Genomic DNA, 25360 nt, shown 5'->3' with positions numbered 1-25360 from the left:
AATAAATCGATTTGTACCAGCATCTGCAGTTATTTTCTTATAATACAGGTGGCACTTTATCATACCTAACAAGGGTTTCTGTATCAGTTATAGATTGGATAATACCATTAAATCTGCACTTTTGCCTTTTGAGGAATGTGGAGAGGAGGGGGGGGGGGGGGAGGCTTGAGGGAGTGACGGGTGAGGGATGGAAATTGGACCAAGTTGTGCCACGTCACTATTATTGGGCACTGGAACATCTGGATCTTATTGGAACATCTGGATCTTCACAGCACAATGGTAGATTAAGTTTAAACATTTTTATTCTTCTGCCTTCCACTGCGTACAAAGTTGCTCCTGACCTTCCACCACCCTGCCCCTTCCCCAAAACCCAGATTTTGACAATAGGTCTTAACTATTGCAAGGTTTGCCCACTAACAAAACGGGTCCTGAGTGGGACCCCAAGTCTACTTGTCTGTTTTCTCCACACCCCTCCCCCTCCACTCCATCGCAGCATCTCCCTCAAGTCTGTCCAATTGATCGATTTTCAAACATGAAAATGTGTAATAATCTTTTAGTGACACGTGAGACATCGAAATAAGCAGCCGATGACCAACAGGTTTGCCGGTTGATGCAGTAATTCGGCAGGACCAAGATTTCCCTGCTGTCGTCTGTTATATTGCGAAGCATGAAAGAACAAGTGAATAGCACTAGAGACAAAGATTACAGGAGAAATTGCACCTCTTACCATTTGAGTCTTTCTTGGGAACCATTTGTAAAGTGCACTTTTCTACCTATTTAGTTTTTGCATTTCTCTGGTGCACTTGGAAAGGACATTAGATATTGAAGTGATTAAATTTAATCTCAAGGGTGGAGGTGAAACAACAGGGAAGGCTTTAATGTTCTTGTCCATGAAGCATCCATCTGTGTCCAAGATATAACAGGTCTTTGGATAGAGTTTCGGTTAAAAATAGATACAAAATAACATTCTGCAGCCAATATAATTTGCATTATTTTGCAAAGTTGTATTTTTAGGATTGAATTTGCTGTAAAATGCTACAACAGTAAGCATTATTGAGTTACAGATTTCAACATTCAAGCACAAGTCCTCTGTTCTGAAAAAGACTAAAAATGCAGGGGTAACCCAGTGCGCAAGCAACATCTCCCATGGAAAACATGGATAGGTGATGGGTTGGGACCCTTTTTCAGACCTATTATAGCGTGGGGGGGGGGGAGCTGAAAGAGAGGAGGGTAGGACAAAGCCTGGCAAGCGATAGGTGGATACAGGAGAGGAGGCGTTTTGATAGACGGATGGTTGGGAAAAGGCCAGAGATGAAAAGAGGTGAGATAGAAGAGGTGAGAATTGTGAAGCCAGAGGAAAGAATGTACGGAGAAGGGTAGAAATGGGCATGAATCAGGTACGTCACAGGAAAGGGGGGGGGGGGGGGGAGGGAGGAAGGATTGCTGTAGGTTAGTTGACTAAAACTGGAGAATTCAATGATCGTACCATCGGGTTACAATCTACCCAGTCAGAATATGAAGTGTTGTTCAAGTGTTTTGTTGAAATATGGAACTGTGGTTTGCAGTTCACCAACAGCACCTCATATTTCGCCTGGGCAGTTTGCAGCGAAGTGGTATGAACGTTTACTTCTCCAACTTTAGATAGTTCCTCTGTCCCTCTCTTCCCCTCCCCTTCCCAGATCTCCCACAGTCTTCCTGTCTCCACCTATATCCTTCCTTTGTCCCGCCCCCCCTGACATCAGTCTGAAGAAGGGTCTCGACCCGAAACATCGCCCATTCCTTCTCTCCTGAGATGCTGCCTGACCTGCTGAGTTACTCCAGCATTTTGTGAATAAATACCTTCGATTTGTACCAGCATCTGCAGTTATTTTCTTACACAACCATAACTGTGGTGTCTGCTTGCTAAACCTGCACAAGATTAGCCAAGGCATTCGAAGAGTATCCATTAATTTCACAATATGTTGTAAGCATAAAGTGATTATTATTCAGGTTATGATTTTCTTTCTAGGGAAATGATTTTAGAGCATTTTAATCTTTTTTATTTCATTTGTTTCTGTTTGTCAAGTGCATTTGATGTATCTCAAAGATAATGAATTAATGCGAGGCAGTCATGAGTGATTGTAGCTAGCTAGTGGCAGCAAGATCTGGCCTTTAGTAATCTGTTACTGAAAAATTACTCTTAAAATAGAAGGGTACTTCTATTGGATTTGGATGCCGACGATTTCACGGTTTTCTTTCCAGGAGCTCTGTGTGCAATGTGATTCTGACTTCATGTCAAGATGGTGTCTGCCGGCTGTGGGCTGAAACATTATTGCCAGAAGATAATCTTTTTGGAGGACAAATGGCAGAGACCACTATCAATACCTCAAGCACCAACCTTTCTCATGGTGGAAGTCAGAAAGACAAAATCCAGCATGCTCTAGAGGTAATTCTTTCCAAATCCAAAAAAATAGAAAGAGTAGGATAGATGTAATGTAGATGTGGTTCATTTAATGTGTATCAAATATATATATTTAGTTTGTATATTCCATGTTTTGACAGCTTAATGCTTGAACCTTTAAAACAAATCCTACTCTATCTGAAATTGTATTGTGTAGGAAACAAATGTGCCTATTGTTCTAACATTGAAATAGGTCTGTAATTTCAGTGTGGTGTACTTCTGAAGAAGTCAGACAAACCTGAGGTCCCTTGCCATGAGTATGTGCATAGTCTACTCATTCTATTGGTGTTTTGTCAGCGTCTTCGAATATATGTGTATTTATGTATAAGCTAGGGTTTTTTGTTTTTGTCAGAGCACCTTACTTAAATTGTCTATTTAATCCAGATGTTCAGCTGCGACCTTCAGCTACTGAATGCATTTGAATAAATACTCTGCCTACAATTTCGAAAAGATGTGTCGCCTTTTGAAAATATAAATCACATATTACAAAGTCTAAACGCTATGGTATTATGAAACAAAAGCATACCATTTGATAAAGATATGTTGAATTTTCAACCACTAATATTTTGAAGATGCCAACAATGGCATATTTAAAATGAGTAAACGTTGCACATACTGAAGTTATGCATTTCAATAAGCTTACCTTGGTTATATGTACATCACACGCCAGTTTCAAGATCGGAGCAAGCAAGTATATTTATTTCCTATAAAATGTTGCATTTTCGTAGGAAATATCATTGTTGCAAGCAACAGCAGATGCTAGTTTACACAAAAAAACCACCATAAAATGCTGGAGTAACTTGGTGGGCCAGGCAGCATCTTTGAAGAAAATAGATGGGTGACTTTTGAGTCAGGACTCTTCTTCAGACTGATTGTATGGGGGGGGGGGGGGGGAGGAGGAGGAGGGGGGGGGGAGGAGGAGGAGGGGAGGAGAGAGAGAAAGCTTACAATGTAGTGTAAGGGACGTGACAAAACCCTGGCAAGTGATAGGTGGATACAGGTGAGCAGGGGTTGATTGGCAGATGGGTGGACAAAGGCTAAAGATGAGACAAGTCAAGGAGACAAAAGGGTGTAAGGTGAGGAGAGAAGAGAGTGAAATGTGAAGCCAGAGGAAGGGATATAGGTGAAAGGGGATGGAGGGTCAGGATAGTGGGTGAAATGGGTGCGCTAAATATTTTTGTATGGGCTCTCACAGACTGCAGGAGAGTAAGTCCGGTAAGTCGCAGGGCTTGATGTTTCATGCAGTGCTTCTTTCATTGTGCTTATTTGTGTTCCCCTATCAGTACAGTTATCCCCGGATGGTCAGACCTTAGAACACCCACCCATCTTTTTGACTTGACTGCAGCAAACTTGAGATCTTGGCTGGATCAAACATAATTTGTTTCCTTTTTGTCAGGATTTTCAGGCAGCCTTTGCCATTATATTATCCTTTGTACGTTTAGTATTATCTGTGGGGAAGAGCATGTTGAAAAATACTTTGTTGATAAAGGGTTGCATATGTAAGTAGCTTATTGAAATTTTGGGAACGGTTGCTGGTATAAATTGCTAAAATATAAGATTGTCATCAATTAGACAAGCTTAGTTGCATTTAAGCTGTATTGATCCAAACTAGGTGTTTGCTAAAGCACTAATGACCTTACACTCTCACATAAATACTTGTTCATTGATTAACTGGATTAATAATATCTTTTGCAGACAATTCATCATTTGAAGCATCTCAGTAGCCGTCGCCGATCCTCAGTCCTGACTGCCCATATGGAAGTTTTGCCAAGCCAACTTGGATCGCAGGAAGTCCACAGACAAATATCGCATTATGCTAATGCACTATGTCACTTCCATATTGCGGCAAGCATTAATCCGAATACAGGTTGGAATCAATAGAACTTACTCATTTTTCCCAGTTAAGGTAATCTAAGTTATTTAAATACAACTTGACACATCAAAGGTAAAAATAACTTTCAGTTTAGAATCTCATCTGGCTATTTTAAGTGCAGCTCCTGTGGGGTAGATTGAATATCATGTAATGTCAGCTTTCTGGCCCAACGGCATAAAATTCCCTCCTGGTGCTGTTTTATCTTCAATGATTTTGAAAAGTTCGAGGTTCATGTTTCCATTCAGGCAGGACCTCAATTTAAACCTAAAAGCCACAATCTTGACTTGTGCAGCAAAATTATTTGGGAAGATGTCAGCCTGATGTGATATTTTCCAACCAAATCTGATGTGATGTAACAGTTATGTCAGAATAGGCCACTTAAGGAATATTTCTATTCTTCAGTAAGGTTCTTTAGGTACCATGTGGAACAGGACTGCTTTTCTTCTCTCCAGAGATGCTGCCTGTCCCGCTGAGTTACTCCAGCATTTTGTGTCCACCTTCGATTTAAACCAGCACCTGCAGTTCTTTCCTACTCGGGACTGCTTTTGCTGATCTCCTACCCTGACCTTTCCCCTTCCTCCTGATAATCAATGTCTTTCAGATGTGTCCTTTTTCAGTAGAGATTAATAGAGTGCTCATCTTACTCCAACAGCAATCACCTCTCATTCCAATTCTACCTTGATCCCATTTCTAGTTACTGCCTGCCAGTGTTGACATTCTTGCCAGCTTTGGCTGGAGCACAACTTCAGAAATTAATAAATGACTTGGTATATTCCACGTTCTCATGTTGTGATATTCTAGTAAACTCTTGATATTTCAAGTAATATTTTTTTTTACTGAGCTGAAATTTCTGATTTTACTTTTGGAAATTACTGATGTGACAATTGAGGAAAAAATATTTATATTCTAAAGAATTCAGTTCTGAAATCTGTGGTTGTTTTCGTGAATTCTCTCAAGGTTTGGTGGAAACCTAGTAAATGGCTGTAAATTCAGTTGGGCTTTGAACTTGTGGCATATTTTAGATATGCGATTGTGGCAATTAAGCATTTATGTGTCCATAAAAAAAAAATCATGTAATACTCGTGGGAGGGTGGGTGGGTGGGTGGAGAGGGGTAGAGAAACTCCTCAAGACAAGATTTTCTAGTTCTTACCCATAAAATTGCAAAGGAACTGTGCATGTTTTATCGAGCTATGAAATAAATATCTTCAAGAAAGGAACTTTGAGGTTAATTGAAATACACCACATATAAATGCTCTTTTATTTCTCCAGCCTTTTTATTAAGAAAATATTTTAAATTTGAAAATATTTTGAAAGCATTTTGCTTAAACCAAACTGAAGCAAAATGCAGCTGCGTTCAAAACATTCTCCATTGTTCCGTTGACTTAATGCTTCAGTTTGATTGAATGCAAAACGCAATTTAGATGGAGATGAATATATTTCTCAGTTTGATGTTACCCTTGAGGAAGCTAATATTTCAGTTGTTATGCACAGATATTCCACCAGCACTAGCTGGAACAGCTTTCAACATCGAAGAAGGTGGTGGAAATTTTGTCGTTCATTGGCTGAACAACAAAGAGCTCCATTTTACATCCTCTATTGAAATTTTCATGGAGCATCTAAGGAAACTCACAGATCAACAGATGGAGGATGAGTTCGACATTGCCAGTCAGAATGGATTGAGATTGAAACTAGATTCTGGTGAGCAGAGCAAGTAGTAAGTTGTGTTGTACATTGTAGCATAATTTGATCTCTAGTAGGATTTGTTATTTTTAAGAAATGTATAGATATGGCATTTGATGATGTTGGATAAGGCATTGGCCTTAATTTTGTTTTGTTTCTGTCCAGAAAATTGCCCACCAAGGGAGACCTTTATGGGTATGGGCCACACAACCAATGCTCAATGGCCATGCTGATTTGGATTTGGTTGTCTTAATGTTGCTGTTACAAAATCTCCAAACTTGGTTCTTACCAGAACATTTCAAAGGAATCATGCAAATCAAATATGTTTAAGAAAGGAATCTTGTGGTTAATTAAAATACATCATTAAAGAGGGAACGAAAGGGGCACTTTTTTAATTATGTGAACAAGAATTGAAAACGTTTTATTTTTTTGTAAACTACATAATTTCTATCGATTGGTTAAAGTTGCTCCCAGTCCTTTCACAATTATTATTGCTTGCTTTTGCAATGTTATTTGGTCAGAAGTAATCATCAATAAAGTGGCTCTGTATTGCCACATAAGGCATAGCTTAAACTTAGCTGGTTATTAATCTATCATTCATTTTATGGGCCAGGTAACATAGTGATCCTGAGAGTTCTGAGTGATTCTTAATGCTTTCATCCCATATTCCATGGCAGTAGTTTGGCCAAGCTTGTATTGCAACAATCACGAGCATCTTTTGCTTTGATGCTCCAGGTCAATAGACAATAGATGCAGGAGGAGGCCATTCGGCCCTTCGAGCCAGCACCGCCATTCAATGTGATCATGGCTGATCATTCTCAATCAGTACCCCGTTCCTGCCTTCTCCCCATACCCCCTGACTCTGCTATCCTTAAGAGCTCTATCTAGCTCTCTCTTGAATGCATTCAGAGAATTGGCCTCCACTGCCTTCTGAGGTCTGGAGCTGGATGTTCAATATTCTTGCCCTGCATGGTTCAATGATCAAACTGAATACATGGAGTTTTCAGTAGAAGAGCTAAAATGTTAGTGGGGAGGCAAACAATCTTATAAATAATATTGAACACACTCTTTTCAAACTTATTGCTTGAAATTAGAAAATTTAATGTTTTGAACGCAATATTAAGTCTTGGTGGAGTAATGGAAATGTAGAAAAGATATCCTAGATCTGCAGAAGCCCTGGGAGTAAATGGCTGGATTTAAGTTCCATTAATCTGAATGCTGTGTTTGAAGATGCTTAATATAAGTGATTAAAGACAGAACCTACATCTTCAAATGCCGTCTCTGAACTGCATCACAAACCTTAAAAACAATTCAGTTCACCATGCCTATCAATCATCTTCCGACTGTCTTTGTCAATCGGGATCTGTACATATGCTTTGCTCAGCTCTCTCTCACTTAAACCACTATTGCAAACTCCTGTTACGAATATCACAGCACAGCCAGCAATCTAACCAACCATCCAAGCCATGCAACCTATTTTGCAACACTCGCTGATTAAGGACCTCCTCCCTAATATCCAAACATATCAAAGCCAGCATGTTATGTGTAGCAGAAGATGCCAAGCATGCCATAAAAAAATCATTTTTACTATGATTTTGATGTACATTGCTGATTCTGTTGCATCTACTGCTGCAGCCATTCAAGATAATTGCAGCAAATTCTCCAACTCGCATCCTACTTTACCTTCTTTCACAGACTTTTCTGATATATCTACATCAGGAGCGTGCACTTCTCACCCCATTCCTTATCTCTTTCTCCTTTCAGACTGCCAGGAACTGCTGCCTGGCCAAAGAATGTAGGCACAGTGGCTTGATTCACACACAACCTATAATCAGATAGGCACGGCATGTAATTTCAGATATATTATGAAGATGGAGCTGATGAGACTATGGAAATGAAGCTTCACAGCTATGGCAGAGGCAAAGCTAATCTGAATGCTAATGTTGCAGAGAGTAAGGTCACACAGGTTGCACTGTGGCCAGCCCCAATGAGTAGTCTACAAAAAACAGTGGGAGGTATGTCAAACTAAATGCTTGGTGTTGAGAGGCCAGCCCGTAGGTGTATCCTCCATATCAAGCAGTGTAAGTTCATTTCAGAGCATGGAATCTATCCCATGCAGCATGAAAGTGGTGGTGAACTCAGTTTGTGTGCTAGTGAACTAACTTGTGGAACATTGCTGAAGTCTGATTGCTCAAGTTGCAAATTCCTGTGCCATACAAATAATAGCCACCAAATGTTTGACTTGTAGATTGTGGCAGAGTTGGCATGAAATTTATGCGTTTGGTCAGTAGCATGCATGACCTCCTGGGTCTTCAATCCTGAAGGGTCATATTCTACGGCTACTGTGGGTGCACCAGTGGTTCAGATTTCAGTGAAGCTCCTTGATAAATTTCAGTATTTCTTCATTGAGACAGAATAGGGCATTTGTTCACTGATCACATTAGGCAGTTATGGCTTGGAGTGCCTTCCTCTTCCTCTCCTCCTCCTTCATCGAGTAGATTGTTTTCTTTGCACATCCTCTATTTACACATGTAATGCAGTATTCCAAAATATATGCAGAATATATTCCAAAATATATGCAGGGTCGGGGAAAACCTTTTTTCAATCTCTTGCCTTGCCGGAGATGCGATTGTTTTCTGGATCGTATCTCTGGTCGCTCTGCGGCCTAACATTATGGAGCTGGCGGCCTTGCTCGAGGCTGACTTTGAGCCCCACCGCAAGGCCATGGACTTGCCATCGGAGCTTGCAATCCCTTGCCTGCGGATTTCAACATCGAGGAGCTCGCAGTCTCGGATAGAGACTAATGTCAGGAAGCTCCAAAGTCGCAGAAGGTTTGACCAGCCCCGACCCGGGGTCCGATCGCCCGGCGCGGGGGAGCTGCGATGCAGGAGCTGCGATGCAGGAGCTGCGATGCAGGAGCTTAATTAGCCCGACACAGAGGACCTGACCGCCGACTACGGGAGCCAAGATCATCGCGTCAGTGGAAGGCTCGAGGCTCCCAACCGCGGGAGAACAAAGAAGGGAAGCGATTGAACTTTTTTCACCTTCCATCACAGTGAGGAATGTGGAGGAGTCACTGTGGTGAATGTTTATGTTAAAATGTATTTTATGTGTATTGTTGCTTTTTATTGGTATGACTGTATGGCAAATCAAATTCCTCGTGTGTTGCAAAACATACTTGGCTAATAAAGTATGATTATGATTATATCCAAACCCGTGAATGGTTTATGCAGGCCTTGACTGTCCTTCATTATTTTCACATAATTTTCCTTGTAGAATAATTCATCTTTACATAATGACAAAAAGGTCAAAACACATAGAATTGAAGCATCAATCAGTAGAAGTCAACTAGCAATCAACCAGTAAATAGTTGATCATTCCATTAAACAGCAGCGGTTGGAGTCTTGCATGTCGCTTAATATGTATTCATCCATGCAGAGTGACAAGTGGTGCATGAACTTGAAATAGAACTCGTGTGTCTGCATTGATGTAAAATCACATCTTCCACACAGTTGACATGGTAATCTGCCTGCTCTGCATACTTCTGATGGATGACTATCATTATAGCAATTTGGCAATTCACAGCAGAAGTGTGCTTTAAACTATTTTGACTCTCAAATAACAATCACTCGCTTTGTACATGTTGGATGTAGTTAAAAATAAATGGAATCAATGAAAATATTTACATTTTTATTGTATTGACAAAGTTTATTCTTTTTTACAGCAGTAATTCCAGATTTTAGAGCAGTATTAAAATTCCTCTAATTCATAAGTTCATAAGTCTAGGAGCAGAGTTAGGCCATTCGGCCCATCGAGTCTACACTGCCATTCAATCATGGCTGACCTATCTCTCTCACAACACCATTCACCTGTCTTCTCCCCATAACCTTAGTGCCCTTGCTAATCAAGAATCTGTCAATCTTTGTCTTAAAAGTACCAAATGACTTGGCCTCCACAGCTGTCTGTGGCAATGAATTCCTCAGATTCACCACCCTCTGCCTGGACATTTCTCCTCATCTCCTTTCTAAAGGTACAATGTCTCACAGATTGTGGAACACATTGGAGATCGAAACAGCACATAAATGTTTATTGAAAATTGCACCGAGCTTATTTGAAATCCTGTACTCTCTGCGTTAAAACTGGTTTATCTCAATTTTGTCACAGAACCAGAAGAGACTTCAGAGAAGGGATCAGAGTATGAATCTGAAGAGGCTGAACAAGATGGGAGAAACAAAGTATCTTCACTGTCTGATGCTGGAGTTCCACTGCCCACCATTTTATTTGATCAAAATATTGAAGCGCTGCAAACTGAGTGGAACAAGAATGCTGATATGCTGTTTACAATCCATCCTATAGATGGTTCATTTTTGGTGTGGCATGTGAAGTATTTGGATGAGTACCATCCTGGAATATTTAGACAAGTCCAGGTACAGTCAAAAGACCTTAATTTGTGTTTTATATATTAAATAGAAGTAATCTAGGTTAAAAAAACAAACAATGTGTTCAAATGAACTTTGATGATACTGCTTGGAAATGTAATCAAATTTGGCAGTGAGTTTGGTATCTATACGCATTAAAACATGTAATGATTTATTATGAACAAGCAAATTCTCTGCTGTCTAGTATAGTCAATGTTTGGTTTTGGAACTTGTGGAAACTTTCACTTAAATTGATTTCTAATATTTTTTGCACTATAATAATTACATATCCTGAGTGGAAATATCTCAAAAGATAGCTCGTTCCAGAAAGGTCTGGGCCTTACTGTTATCATTGGCCCGATTTTAATTGGAAAGTTTATGAATGAGTCCATCTCTTCATCGTTTTATCTTTCCACCTTCTTTCTCAGCCGATAAAATTTATTTAATGTTACTATTTTTCAAACCTGCATCAAAATATAAGTTCTGAGGTGATCAGTCTAATTCCAAAAGATTATCTCTTTCCCACATTTGGTAACGTGCAACTTATTAGGCCCGGATAACTGCATCATTTGTTCCTGATTTCTAAATAATGCTCTGCATTAGTTCCTTCAGAAAGTTCAAAACAAGTGCTTGAATGTGTGAAGTTTTATCTAATGTTATAGAGGTATATAAAATCATGAAGGGAATAGGTGGGGTAAATGGACAGATTTTTTTCCCCAGCGTAGGGGAATCAAAAACTAGAGAGCACAAGTTTAACACGAGGTGGGAAAGGTTTAATAGGAACCTGAGGGGCAACATATTCATGCAGATGGTGCTACGTATATGGAATGAGCTGCCAGAGGAAGTAGTTGAAGGTACAATATCATTTATAGGGCATTTGGATATGTACATGGATAGGAAAGCTTTTTGAGAGATATGGGACAAACACGAGCAAATGGGACTAACTAAGACGAGGCATCTTGGTCGGCATGGATGAGTTGGGCTGAGCGGCCGATTTCCATGCTGTTTGACTCTGACTATAACTCTACATGCCCATAAAATGTGAATCTGTTGTGCATAATGATGATAGGATAGTATTGGGTGCCAAGTCATTGTTTTCTTTTGTCCTCGGGCAGAGTTCTACTAAACTTTATTTTAAACTTATGACTTTCAGTTGCAGCTTTCAAATTATAGAGGTAAGCTCTATAAATGTTGAATCCTATGGTCAGGAGAAGTTATAATTTCTTATTTGGTTCCATGGTGTAAGAATATATTTATTTTTTATATAAATTGAATCATATAAATCTTACTTTAGCAATCTTGTGGACAATGAACACCTATTTCTGCGTATTAATTCATAAAGTTTTTCAAACTGAGATAATGTCAGCTGCAGACATAAATGTCTGCTGAGCAAAGTAATTTCCTCATTTAGATGTCAAAACTAAACATAAAATTTGCTGCTTTAGAAATCATCTTCTGACCATTTTACGAATGTTTTGCTCAGAGCCACTAACTCTTCTTGTCAGTTTGGTTCCCTTTTGGGTCCTGTGTTCACCTCTTAATGCTTTTATTATGTTAGGAGGTTTATTGTAAATAGTTGCTTTTTGTAGGCAGGCACATTTTCAAATTCTGTTGAAGTAGGAAAAATATCTAATTCTTTTTGAATTTTAGGTTGCATTTTCATCACGGATTCCTGTTGCTTTTCCGACTGGTGATGCCAACTCGCTCAGCAGAAATATAATGATGTATGCATGCACTGCCACAAATGCTAAACACCAACCCGATAATGATCAGAAAATTAATGGATTGACCCATTGTGTGAATGTTTCAAAAATAAATATTGTCATTCCATCAGTTATGATGATTTCAAAACACATTGATGGATCGCTAAATCAATGGGCAGTAACTTTTGCTGAAGAATCAGCCTTTAGCACGGTTCTGATTGTGTCTCACAAGTTCAGATATTGTGGCCATCGTTTCCACCTAAATGATTTGGCTTGCCATTCAGTGCTGCCCTTGTTGTTGACTTCTTCACATCACAATGCTCTCAAGACTCCCGAAACTGACGTTGCTGAAGAAAAGGTTAAGGTAGAACCTGTGAAATCCTTAAAAGGCCCAAGAATGCAACAGGTTAAAAATGCTGCCACACGAACATTTCACGATCCTAATGCCATCTACAGCGAACTGATTCTATGGCGTATGGACCCAATAGGACCATTATCGTATTCTGGGGGTGTTTCAGAGTTGGCACGTATCAATTCCCTGCACACTTCAGCCTTTTCAAATGTGGCCTGGCTTCCAACATTGATCCCGAGCTACTGCCTTGGTAAGTTTGGTTCACACTAATTTTGATGTAGGTCAAGTATATAATTTGTAAACCAGCACCAGTGGTTCATTGTTTCTATATAATCAAAGTAGTTGTTTGTGGCACATTAGTCAAAAATTAATTGAATCTTTTAATAAGTTCATTAATTCTTGGTGAAACAGAAAATCTGTTGTAAAATTAGATCCCAAAGCCCTTTTAGAACATTTTACTCGTCGACCCTTTGGGCATTACTTTCCCTCACTGACTGTATGCATCAGGATAATGTCAGTTTGTAACTGCATTTTCTTGAAGTTGGGTATGTAAACTTTTTAGTTAACAAACATCTGGATATTATAGAGAATATCTTGCATCAAGATCCAATAGACTTCTAGAGACTTCTATCTTTTCGAGAAAACACAAAGGTTGTAGCCATCAAAATCAAAGCAACAAAATCTGAATATTCCTTCAGGATATGTCACTATAATGTACATAATATTCCCACATTATAAATATTCCAAGCCAGGTGTGCTTGTAAAATTCATGCGACAAGTGTTATGTTGTGGATTTGTATCCAAAGGAAATGGGGTTGTGATATCCAAGAATATTTTGTGTAAAGCTAGCTTTTGTGACTTAAGACTGGATTCTATTCTGGAACTTAAGGACTAAAGGATAGTGTGGGCATCCCCACGGTATCATCTGGTCTCAATGTGTCCATGTAGTATAAATGGACAAAGAATTATTCATCACTCTGAAGAAGTGTCTCGACCCGAAACGTCACCCATTCCTTCTCTCCCGAGATGCTGCCTGACCCGCTGAGTTACTCCAGCATTTTGTGTCTACCTAAGAATTATTCAAATATTGGTGTAAGCAAGAATTATTAATATTAACCTTATTTGTTAAAGCAATGTCTCAAAAAACATGGCCCAAGGGATTATACTTCAGTAACTTTTCTTGGCTGTTGACTGATTTCTTATCTTGTAAATAAAACAGTTGTCATTAGTAATATTGAAATTGTGCATTTATATCAAACCACTTGGTGTTATGCCATAACTAATGTTACTTGTTCAATGACTGAACAACCAAGAATGTTGTTTCTGTCTAATACATGAGAATGGAACAGCATTTGTTATGTTACTGAACTGGTAATGCAGAAACCTGATGTGAGCATCAATTGAAATCCCATCCCATCAACTGGGGAAGTTACATTTTATGGGAATTAAAAAGTAATCGTGGTCATTAAAGTATTATTTAGTGTAGTCTAGAGATACAACGGGGAAACAGACCCTTCAGCCCACCAGGTCCACGCCAACCAGCAATCCCCGCACATTAACACTATTCTACACACACTAGGAACAATTTACACATACACCAAGCTAATTAACCCACATACCTGTACGTCTTTGGAGTGTGGGAGGGAACCAAAGATCTCGGATAAAACCCACGCAGTCACAGGGAGAACGTACAAGTTATGTCTTTTCCATAACTTATGACCCATAATATTTAAAGGAACGTTCAACATCTTTGCAAATAGGTTCTGTGTGAAGACAATTGTAAATTACTTTTCACCTTTCCCTAGTTATTTGGAACAATTTCTTTAAATGTTCACGCAAACATTTACTCAATATAGGCTAACAACACCCATTGTTTCACCCTCTTAATGTAAAAGGGGCCATTAGTGGCAGGCTAAATATTAAGTTGCATTATTTGCTGTTAAATCTTTAACAATCAATAGCATAAATAACAATGAAATTATTATTATTCCATTTTAACCTTTAGGCACATACTGCAACTCTGCCAGTGCTTGCTTTGTTGCTTCTGATGGTCAGAATCTCAGACTCTACCAGGCTGTTGTTGATGCGAGGAAACTTCTGGATGAACTGTCTGATCCAGAAATATCGGTGAGTTAATGACTATGAAATTGAAAGAAGCGGAATTAATGTCATCATAATTGACATTATAAGATGTTTCTTAAATAATTTTAATCATATGATTAGTTTTGTGATCTTTTTTTTAAATTTAAAAGAAATGGGTATTGGGAGAACTAAGACATTTTGGAAGATGTAGATTTTAAGACAAATAAGGTGAGGAAACTGGGCTGACAATTATTTACGAGGGGAAATGTGGTATCATGAAGACCTCGAGCTGCATGGCATGGAAATAGGCCCTGAGGCCCACTTTGTCCCTGTTGACCAATTGGGCATTCTGGGCTAGTCCCATTTCCCTACATTTGGCTCATAGCACTCTAAACCCTTCCTATCCACATTTCTGTCCAAAAGTCTTTTGAAAGCCATGATTGCAAAGTGGAGTGTACAGATGCTGAAGTCGTGGTTACTAATGGTTTGGCAAGATTGAGGAAAACCAGGGTTACAGCGATAAAGTGCTGGACTGGGGGGGCATTGTGTGGGATGCGAGAATAGCGGTCGGTGTTAATGTAGAAATGTAAACATCAAAACGTATTTTAGATTATACTGTTGGCCTTAGAATCCATGAAGGTCCAAGGCCAATAGTTACAGGTAAATGGGACTTACTGAACGTTAAAGTGCACAGAGTTTTTATACGCCAGGAAGGAGAAGCCTTGCATTATAAAGTAGAAATGTGACAAAACCATGGATAAGGATCTCGGTAGTTTATTCACAGAATTAGGTCTGAAAATATGATTTCTTTAAAATTCAGGAATATACAATTTTTTTAATGAGGCCTTTGTCATTATTTTTGCATTGTATATGTTGTGTGTGTAACTGCTGCATTTGATATTTTATTACATCATTTTTGCAGAAACTTGTTGGTGAAGTATTCAACATAGTAAGCCAGCAATCAACAGCTCGTCCCGGTTGCATTATTGAACTGGATGTAATAACTGCTCAGGTTAGAAATTTGGACTGGTGTGAAATATGATGTGAATTTTACATTTTTGTTTGTGTTAGAACTTCAAATTTACCCTCTTAGGCACCAATGCTAGAGAAATATCTAATTGTAAATATAATCTAATATCTCATCTAGATACTTAACCGTCAGAGACTCCTCCTCACTCACCACATTCAAAACATCACTGAAGTCTCACCTGTTCAGCACTGCCTTCAACCACTGACCGTCACCTCACCTTCTGTCTCCTTTTTCTGTTCGTTTACTTATCTATCTATTTATTTTCTTCTCTATGTTCTAGTAATCCCTGTAAAGAATCTTTGAGTGTTTGAAAAGCGCTATATAAATGTAATGCATTATTATTATTATTATTATTAAATGCTATGAGAGTCTCTGTCTTCAGTATCCCTTCTTCAGTGCATTCCAAATTCCAGCAATTCTCTGTGTGGAAAAAAATTGTCCACTTAAACTTTGCATGACAATAGACAATAGGTGCAGGAGTAGGCCATTCGGCCCTTCGAGCCAGCACCACCATTCAATGTGATCATGGCTGATCATTCTCAATCAGTACCCCGTTCCTGCCTTCTCCCCATACCCCCTGACTCCGCTGTCCTTAAGAGCTCTATCTAGTTCTCTCTTGAAAGCATTCAGAGAACTGGCCTCCACTGCCTTCTGAGGCAGATAATTTCACAGATTTACAACTCTGACTGAAAAAGTTTCCTCATTTCTGTTCTAAATTGCCTACCCCTTATTCTTAAACTGTGGCCCCTGGGTCTGGACTCCCCCAACATTGGGAACATGTTTCCTGCCTCTAACGTGTCCAACCCCTTAATAATCTTATGTTTCAATAAGATTCCCTCTCATTCTAAATTCCAGTGTATACAAGCCTAGTCGCTCCAGTCTTTCAACATTCGACAGTCCCACCATTCCGGGAATTAACTTAGTAAACCTATGCTGCATGTGCTTACTTTTTTCCTTTTTGACCAAATTTACAATCTCTTTGGTCATCCAAGGTTCCCTTACTTTGCCATCCTTATCCCTCCTCTCTATTGGAACATGCAGGTTCTGAACTTCGCACAACTGCCCGTTAAACAACTCCCACAAGTCAGATTGCTCCCAGTGTGCCCTCCCGAGCTCCTCCCTAATAACTGTCATTTATTCCAATTTAGCATCTTCCTGCAAGTTCCAGCCTCCTCTCCATTCACAAAATCTTAAAGCTTATGTGACAAAACTGACATGTGACCTCTCTCCATTACCCTCTTACCCCCCCCCCCCCCCCCCCCCCCCCCATGCATGTGCCATCAAGATCATACCTCCTTTCACTAAAATACCCTGTAATAAAAGTTAATGTTAATTAAAGCTCTAGTATGAGGTTTCTAGTCATGTATGGAACCTACTGAAGCTCTGAGACCACCTCCATCCAAAGGTCTCATTACTTGGGCTTCACAGTGGTTGGAGAATAACTATCCTAACGTGAAATATCAAATTTACAAATAAACTGCTGATGTTTAACATGGTGTGTTTGACTAAACCCCTGTAATATTACTGTTTCAGTGTGGTTCAAACACACAACTACTTCATGTATTCCAAGAAGATTTTATTCTGGGATATAAGCCACTAGAAGAAAAAAATAATAAAGAACAGGAATTTTCCTCTACTCAACCTGCACAAGGTATGCTGGGTCAATTGTAAGGTCTTTTAACTTGGTATGTTTTGACTCAATACTTTGCTTAAATCTACTCCAATCTATTTTTTATTTCATTTGGGAGTTCTTTTTCCTCTGATCACTGTCCAGTATTTAATTAGAAACTGTAAACTGTCACATCGGCACAGTCCCAAGGAACTGTTGTGCCGATATTTGTGTGAAAAGCGCTCCTGTTAACTGGACAAAAAGTATCTTGTCGTGTTTTTCAAAATGCCAGAGTTCCTTGAAGTGTTTCATTAACTGGTCATTTGTCTTATTTGCTGTTTCATCTCCTATACTTTTTCCTGTATTTGGATAAAGCACTTCCTAACGATTGGGGATAATTTCTAGTGATGTGATTTAATATAAATATTCTTTTGTTTTCAGTCTTTTCTTGTGCTGAATTTTCATAGATAATACCTAGGCACAAGTTTTATCAGTCTGTCTCTTATGTCAATGGGAAGATTGGTTGTTTTTTTGAGTTGTTTGCATTTCTGTCATTTCAGGATACCATGCACCATCATTCTCTGAAAAGTTCTACCTTGTGGTTATAGAACGAGACAAGAGTCAATCTGTTCTGCACATGTGGCATCTTCATTTGAAGTCTGAACAGCCTCGTGTGGGTAGGTGTATGAAAGTATTGCACACGGGTTGATTTAAAATTCTGTTTGAAATTAGCACTGTCCCGTTGAGGTTGCATAACTAAGAGCCTACCAAACTAGCTTAATGAACTTCAGAACATAGCAACCAACTTGGGCAAAGAATTGTGGAAAAGTAATGTGAAGGAAAGAACTGCAGATACCGGTTCAAAATCGAAGATAGACACAAAATGCTGAAGTAACTCAGCGGGACAGGCAGCATCTCCGGTGAGAAGGAATGGGTGATGTTTCGGGTCGAGACCTCTGAAGAAGGGTCTCGACCCGAAACATCACCCATTCCTTCTCCCCAGAGATGCTGCCTGTCCCGCTGAGTTACTCCAGCACTTTGTGTATATCTGTGGAAAAGTAATATTTGCCTTTATTAATTGTGATTGTTTGTAGGTCAATAGCTTTACTAACGTCTGTGCACTGGGTGATATAGTTAAAATTAGATAGGCAATTATTTTGTACTTTAAATGCCTTGTCTCGCTCAGCTAAATCACATCCGCAAATAAAAACACAAAGTACTAGAGTAACTCAGCTGGGCAGACAGTATCAGTGGAGAACACAGATAGGTGACATTTCTGGTTAGGACCCTTCTTCAGACTGATCAGCCTTTTGGCGGTTCCTTGTTTCTAGCATCCATTATTATTATTTTTAATCTAGCAAACTTCTGCTTTCAACGCAAGTTCCTTGGTACACAGATGTTCATTGTTGCAGTCCAGGGATGGGATTGGGTTGGTTTAGTTCATAGGGTTTGCTGCACAGACAAGTAATCGGTTGACAGAAAGCGTGTCCACAGTAACCTTGGAATGCCACTGCAGTGCAGTAATTTCTGCAGTAACCAGAAATTAGAGATTTAACAATACCAGGCCTACATTGCAGTAGTGGACCATGCTGTTTGTTCCAGAACTTAATAAAAATACAAAGATACATTTAAAGAATTCTGAGAACACATTCATACACCACAAAGCAATGAAACCCATTATTTGTTAAGTTCAAACTGCTTTTTTCCTATTCCAGGGGTGGATTTTCCCCAGAATCTGATTTTGCCCATTCATTGGAATGGGGCTGTTGTTTAACCAAACTCAGCTGAGCAGGAAGGAGTCCAGCCAGTGGGGAATCTCCTTGACTTGAGGGGAGTTCTCTAGAGTAGCATTTGGATAGGTACACTGGCATTGGCAGGGTGCAAATTATTTGTGTCTGCACCAGGAGCAAGGATAGTTCACAATAGCGATGCTGGATGGTTGAGGAACCATATCTGATGATTAGTAAAAATGTTTAAAAGTTGCATTTATTAATTCTTGCATTTCTCTTTCTCTCTCCATAAAACTGACAACAGAAGTGAGCACGTCAGATAAACTGCTGACTTTATCAGAAGACAAGAGTTTTGGCTTATCTCCAAATTTGCTACCACGCTCTGCATCAGTTGCAAATCTTCAGACTGCTAGCAAACTGATACTTAACTCCAAATTAGTTTATAGTCAACAGTTAAACCTGCCTGAAGGAGTGGAAGTAATCCGAGCAACACCTTCTGCAGGTAACTTTTTCCTCTATTTGATGATGTCTTTTTTTTCTCTATTTAACCTTCTTGTCTTTGCACATCTATATGTTCTGATGGTAAAATGGTACACAGGCTACAATCCTTGTAACAACCATTAGCAACCTATGGAGGCAGCTTTGAAGCTTGGTGCTGGTTTGGGTAAATTGATGTATTTGCATAATGGTCAGAGTTACTGGCATGGTATTGGTTTATTATTGTCACGTGTACCAAGGTACAGTAAAAAGCTTTTGTTTGTGGGCTACGGTGAAGAGTTGACGTTGGCACTGCTGTAGATGGAAGCAATGAACATAACAAATTGTGCTTGTTTGGTAATATTAATAGGGTGGTGCATGGTAGGGCACGTACACTTGATTTGATGAAGTGCCATTGTAAAATTCAATCCTACACGAGTCCCAAGGCATTACGCACAAATGCACTAGGGCATTTCTGTAAGGTATATCATTGCAGGGCAGGACTAGAGAGTGATAGAGGTGATGATGAAAGTGAAGAATGACGGGGAAACCAAAAGAGATTAGTATACTGTTTGAATAATCAGCCCCGAGATGCTGCCTGACCTGCTGAGTTACTCCAGCATTTTGTGAATAAATACCTTCGATTTGTACCAGCATCTGTAGTTTTTTTCCCACATACTGATGTCGCCATACAAATATCTTGTCCGCATAATATGACGAGAACACTTAATAATTCTTCAGGGCTAAAACCTGCTTTGGTGATTAAAGTGCTTGAGAAGACTGACTTGTCCATCTTCCTCCAAACGGGTACCACCTTTAACGTTCCATTGTTCCAGAGTATCGACATTTTCCCAGTGCCATTTTCATGTGTTGTGTGCTACAGCTTTAACTGAGAATGTCTCACTGTTATAATAGTTTTTCTTTCTTTTAGGTCACTTAAGTTCCTCCTCAATTTATCCAGTCTGCCTTGCACCTTATCTAATAGTGACGTCATGCTCTGACGGTAATGTGAGATTCTGGCGATGTACTGTGGAGAAAAATGCAAACTCTGAAAATTCTGAAGAAGTACGTGCCTATTGGTGGGAAACTTGGCCGCTGATGAATGAAGAAGGAGAACACAATGACAGTGCAGTGAGTGTCACTGGGCGTCCAGTGGCTGTCAGCTGTTCATACACGGGCCGTTTAGCTGTAGCTTACAAAGAGTCTTTACAGCCTAACTGCGTTACATCGAAAGAATTTTCAATGCACGTCTCCATTTTTGAGTGTGAATCTACTGGAGGATCAGAGTGGGTGTTGGAACAAACAATTCGTTTGGATGATTTGGGAAAAGTTGGCAGTGTCCTGGATTCGAGAGTCAGCGTAGACAGCAATTTATTTGTGTATAATAAATCAGAGCTTTATCTTCAAGGCAAAAACATGATGTCGAACATAAAACATTTAGTGCATTTGGACTGGGTGTCGAAAGAAGATGGTTCTCATATACTTACCGTAGGAGTGGGTTCCAAGATTCTAATGTATGGAAGATTGTCAGGGATTGTAACAGAGCAAGCCACGAGTAAAGATGGGCTGGCTGTAATTACTTTGCCACTAGGGGGAAGTATTAAACAAGGCACCAAGTCAAAATGGGTATTGCTGAGATGTGTGGATTTGATATCTTCTGTAGATGGAACTCCTTCACTTCCAGTTTCTTTATCCTGGGTGAGAGATGGCATTCTAGTTATCGGGATGGACTGTGAAATGCATGTGTATGCACAATGGAAGCACTCGACAAAACCACTAAACGATACCGAAAATGGAAGTTTCTCATCTTATGATGAGTTAACTGATGGTGACACATTTGAAACTAAAATGTTTCCAAAACGGCACAGTGTTGCTGATGGAACAGCTATTGTAGATGATATGTTTGGGGTCCCAGGAATGCTTCAAGATGGTGGTTTGTTTGAAGCTGCTCATATTCTTTTCCCCACTCTCCCTCAATATCATCCCACTCAGCTACTAGAACTTATGGATTTGGGCAAAGTGCGCAGAGCTAAGGCAATCCTTTCACATTTGGTTAAATGTATTGCTGGAGAAGTTGCCATCTTCAGGGACAAAGACCCAGGGGAAGGAGGAGGACCACGACGCCACCTTTCTCGAACCATCAGCATCAGTGGAAGTACAGGCAAAGATACAATTATAGCGGGAAGAGAAGGTACTCGTGATTATACCGAAATAGATTCAATTCCACCGCTCCCTCTTTATGCACTGCTGTCAGCTGATCAGGACAACTCTTATAAAACTGCAGAAGAAACTGCTAAAGTAAACAAAAGTTCACGGCCGCAGAGTAAAAAAATGGAGGATCATTATGCTGATTTGTTTCAGTCTACAAGTTTAACCACGGATGACTTTGTTGACTTTGTAATTGAGAAGAAGGAATCTAAATCCAAAGTCATTAATTTATCCCAGTATGGACCAACGTACTTTGGGCCCGAACACGCTCGTGTCCTTTCCAGTCATTTGATGCACTCGAGTTTGCCAGGACTTACACGATTAGAACAAATGTTCCTTGTAGCTTTAGCTGACACGGTGGCGACTACAAGCACGGAAGTCAATGAAAATAGGGACAAGAATTATTCTGGTACGTATATAACCTTTTGGGTTATTTTCTAAGCCTATATCAATTCTATTATAATGATAGCATAATCTTGCGTATTTGTACAATAGTAGTGGGTTTTACCAATAAACATTTGTAAACAGCATACTTATTTGCTGAAACAGAGCACCATGCAAACATTGTGGCGGCGTCAGATAATTAGCTCACAAAATATTTCCAGTCAAACATTGCAATTAATATTACTATTTTTGATTTAGAAATAAAGCAAGGATATATTTTACCTACTTTATTCACTGAGCTGATTGGATCTGGTTTGTTGCCTGCTTTGTACCTCAGCCGATTATATTTTCTTTAGAAATTCTTGAAACTTCGTATTGAGCCAAATGGTGAGATTGGGATCTGGTAATCAACTCCAGCAGAAGATTCTGGGTTCAAATGCCAGTCGAAGCTTTCAGTTGAATTCTAGGCTTGGCACTATGGTGTAGTAAGTGTTCCAATATTGGAGAGGCCATCTTTTGGATGAGGCATTGGACTCATCACTTCTGAACATTTAAAGATAAAACTGGAGATGCTAAAGTCTAAAACAAAAGCAGGTTGGACAGTTTCTATGGGATGAGAAATATAATTGATGTTGGGAGTATTTAAAGAGTGGGGACTTATTCTTGGGAGTATATAAATAGCAGGGATTTTTGACTCTGGATCTCAGATTCATTGCTGAGCTCATTAATATCTGGATCAGTTTACCAATGTAAGAAATCCCTCCTAAAATTATACCATCATTGCCTGTGAACTTCATTGAATCATTGAAAATAATTATTGAAAATAGCCATGTCAGGGGGAAAATATATTTTTAAATGACAAACCCTGATGGGCCAAGTAGTTAATATTTTCTTGTTTTTTTCATATGATTCGTCCATCTAATTGCTTTTCTGCAGTTCTCTATATAAACTAAAGCACATTTATATGAACCTCAAGGATGTTAATAAGCCGTGTTTTAATTTGTAAGTGATATAAATTGTGCGGTATCTAGTACTTTTTTGTCGACAGAAAGTTGCCGAAACTCACTTCGTTCAGTGCTGTTGGTGTCCATAGCAGATCATCGTCCGATAAGCTGCCTAAGCTTTTTACTGCCGCGACCACCTAATTTTATTGATTTTATTTGTTAAACTTGTAATTAGTAAAAATGCTAAAAATGTGAAAATCTGTTTTTCAACCTCAAAGAGGTGCCAATGCACAGTATAGTGTGCTGTCACAAAGAAAGCACTGGTGTAAATTCTCAATATTTGAATTATTTTTCTCTCCATCCTCATGCACTTCCAAATGATGACATGTAAATTGTTTTATTCTTCAACATTGACTATAGTGTTTTTCACAATTGTAACTGCATGCAAGGAATGCAGTTGTTTTTTCTAAACAGTGAATAGAATTTAGTAATCCTACTTGTCTCACAAAAAATCAGTATGTAAGCTGTAATAAAACACTTCATTGCAGGCAGTATAGCATGATTTAAAAATGCATTAATTTTCTGATGCAATTCATTTAGGAAAGCTAATGTTGTAATAAGCAACGCATACAGTATATGTGAGCATCTCCATTAGTATCCCTGGTTATTGCCAGCTGAGGTAAAATCTGTCTGTTTTTATTGGAGGTGAAACTTTGGATGAATGTGGTTTACGTTATTTGCTTGCCATGCGCTTGCATATTTGCCTGCTGACATCACTGCCTCCAGTCTACAGACTCCAGCTTTTACATCAAGGTAGGAGATTTGAGTAAAGTATCAGGGTGTAATTTAATGCTCAAAGGATAATAGTTGTTTTGTCATTTTTATTTGTATGTCTCGGAATTAACTACAACTTGAAACGCCCTTCTCCGGCATCCTTGGGATCTGACTGGTGCCAGACCACGGAAATTGTCATTATCTTCCTTTGAGCAGGAGTCCTGTTCATTCCAGGTATAGACACTTCCTGGGGCACGTAAGGGGTCCGAGAACAATTTGATTAGTGTAGAGATACAGCATGGAAATAGGCCACACCGACCATTGATCACCCGTTCACGCTAGTTGTGTGTTATCCCATTTTCACATCCACTCCCTACACACTAGGGGCAATTTCCAGAGGCCAATTAACATCTGAAGAAAGGTCTCGACCCGAAACGTCACCCATTCCTTCTCTCCAGATATGCTGCCCGCCCCGCTGAGTTACTCCAGCATTTTGTATCTACCTTCGATTTAAACCAGCATCTGCAGTTCTTTCCTACATATTTAAATGCATGTATATTTTTTAAGTTTCCTCTAGGGGGAGGGTGGGTGGAGAGGTGGAGGCAACCATCATTCTAACCTCGAGCACATGAAACCGAAGTTTCAATTCCACTGAGGCAGCTGATTATCTGTGTGTTGATGTTCCCATGGCTCCCTGTGTCACTGAGGTCATTACTACCCATTCCACACTGCAAGATTTTCTTTGTCATCTTTGTCAGCTGCCTTTCCAGTCTCCCCAACTTCATTATACCAACCAACTTGATACTTGTGTGTGCATCCACATGAATATCTATTCCTTGTGTTATCTTACTCCATATTCCTGAGGTTTCTCTGCCTGCGTCCTCCTCCTAGCCTTAAACTCCTTAAGACTGGCCTTCATCTGCTGCCCCCGTCCTTGTATTCCCTCATCTTGCTTACCATCCATATTCTGAACACACCACTTCAGCATGTTCTGAAGCTGGCCGAACAAAGAAGAGGACAAAAACAATGAACCTCTTCTTTGGTGGGATACTATGCCATTCCTGACATTTGTGCCTCCAGCCCTGGGTCGTTTTGTTGTCTGGAAGAAGGAAATTGCTGCTATAATTTGGGAGCTACAATATGAAAAATAATGATAATGCTGGAAAGTGTTTTGTCTGAAATAAAATACTTTTAGGTTCTGGCTGTTCTCAGCAATATATTTAACTTAGAAAAACAATTGATAGCAGCAAGACCTGTTTTTTAAAAATAACTATCGTATGCCCAATCTGTGGTGAAAAATGGTTTGGTAAATCTGTTTAGGCTTGTGTTATGCTTAAACTATAAACCATTAATTTGTCCTAAAATGGTAATAATGGGGAACATCGTCACTAGTTTAATAACAAAGGTTCATCCGTATTCTTTTGAACCAGCTTCTTCATTTCCTGAAGGTAACATGTTGCTGATTACTTTGTTTCTACGCAAAAATAAAAATCCATTATCCTAGCAAACTGACTCTCCTTTTGTGTCACAAAAGAACAAGGACATCATTGGCAAAGGTTAAATGTATTCTTGTCTTCTGTCCAAATGTGCACTGCAATCAGGGTCGTTCACTTTCCTTGCCTAGAGGCTTGTTCCATCGTTTATTTTGAGTTAGC

The 25360-nt window shown here is 39.4% G+C and overlaps 1 protein-coding gene across 4 annotated transcripts in view; it reads left to right on the top strand.

The window, feature by feature from the left end:
- dmxl2 (Dmx-like 2) overlaps positions 1–25360 on the top strand; it is a 105355-nt gene that overhangs the window by 40047 nt on the left and 39948 nt on the right. For 3 of the 4 annotated variants that reach the window (XM_078427225.1, XM_078427222.1, XM_078427224.1), the window contains exons 8-19: positions 2242–2425; positions 4136–4307; positions 5806–6012; positions 10159–10421; positions 12063–12717; positions 14473–14594; positions 15472–15561; positions 17113–17230; positions 17749–17865; positions 19223–19420; positions 20327–22012; positions 23637–23744. In XM_078427225.1, the coding sequence (XP_078283351.1) occupies positions 2242–2425; positions 4136–4307; positions 5806–6012; positions 10159–10421; positions 12063–12717; positions 14473–14594; positions 15472–15561; positions 17113–17230; positions 17749–17865; positions 19223–19420; positions 20327–22012; positions 23637–23744 (3920 nt within the window). The remainder of the gene's footprint in view (positions 1–2241; positions 2426–4135; positions 4308–5805; positions 6013–10158; positions 10422–12062; positions 12718–14472; positions 14595–15471; positions 15562–17112; positions 17231–17748; positions 17866–19222; positions 19421–20326; positions 22013–23636; positions 23745–25360) is intronic. The other variant, XM_078427223.1, reaches the window with a different exon arrangement.

This window comes from Rhinoraja longicauda, chromosome 33, assembly GCF_053455715.1.
Source record: "Rhinoraja longicauda isolate Sanriku21f chromosome 33, sRhiLon1.1, whole genome shotgun sequence".
NCBI classification, from domain to species: Eukaryota; Metazoa; Chordata; class Chondrichthyes; order Rajiformes; family Arhynchobatidae; genus Rhinoraja; species Rhinoraja longicauda.
This window is presented reverse-complemented; position numbering and strand designations above follow the sequence as displayed.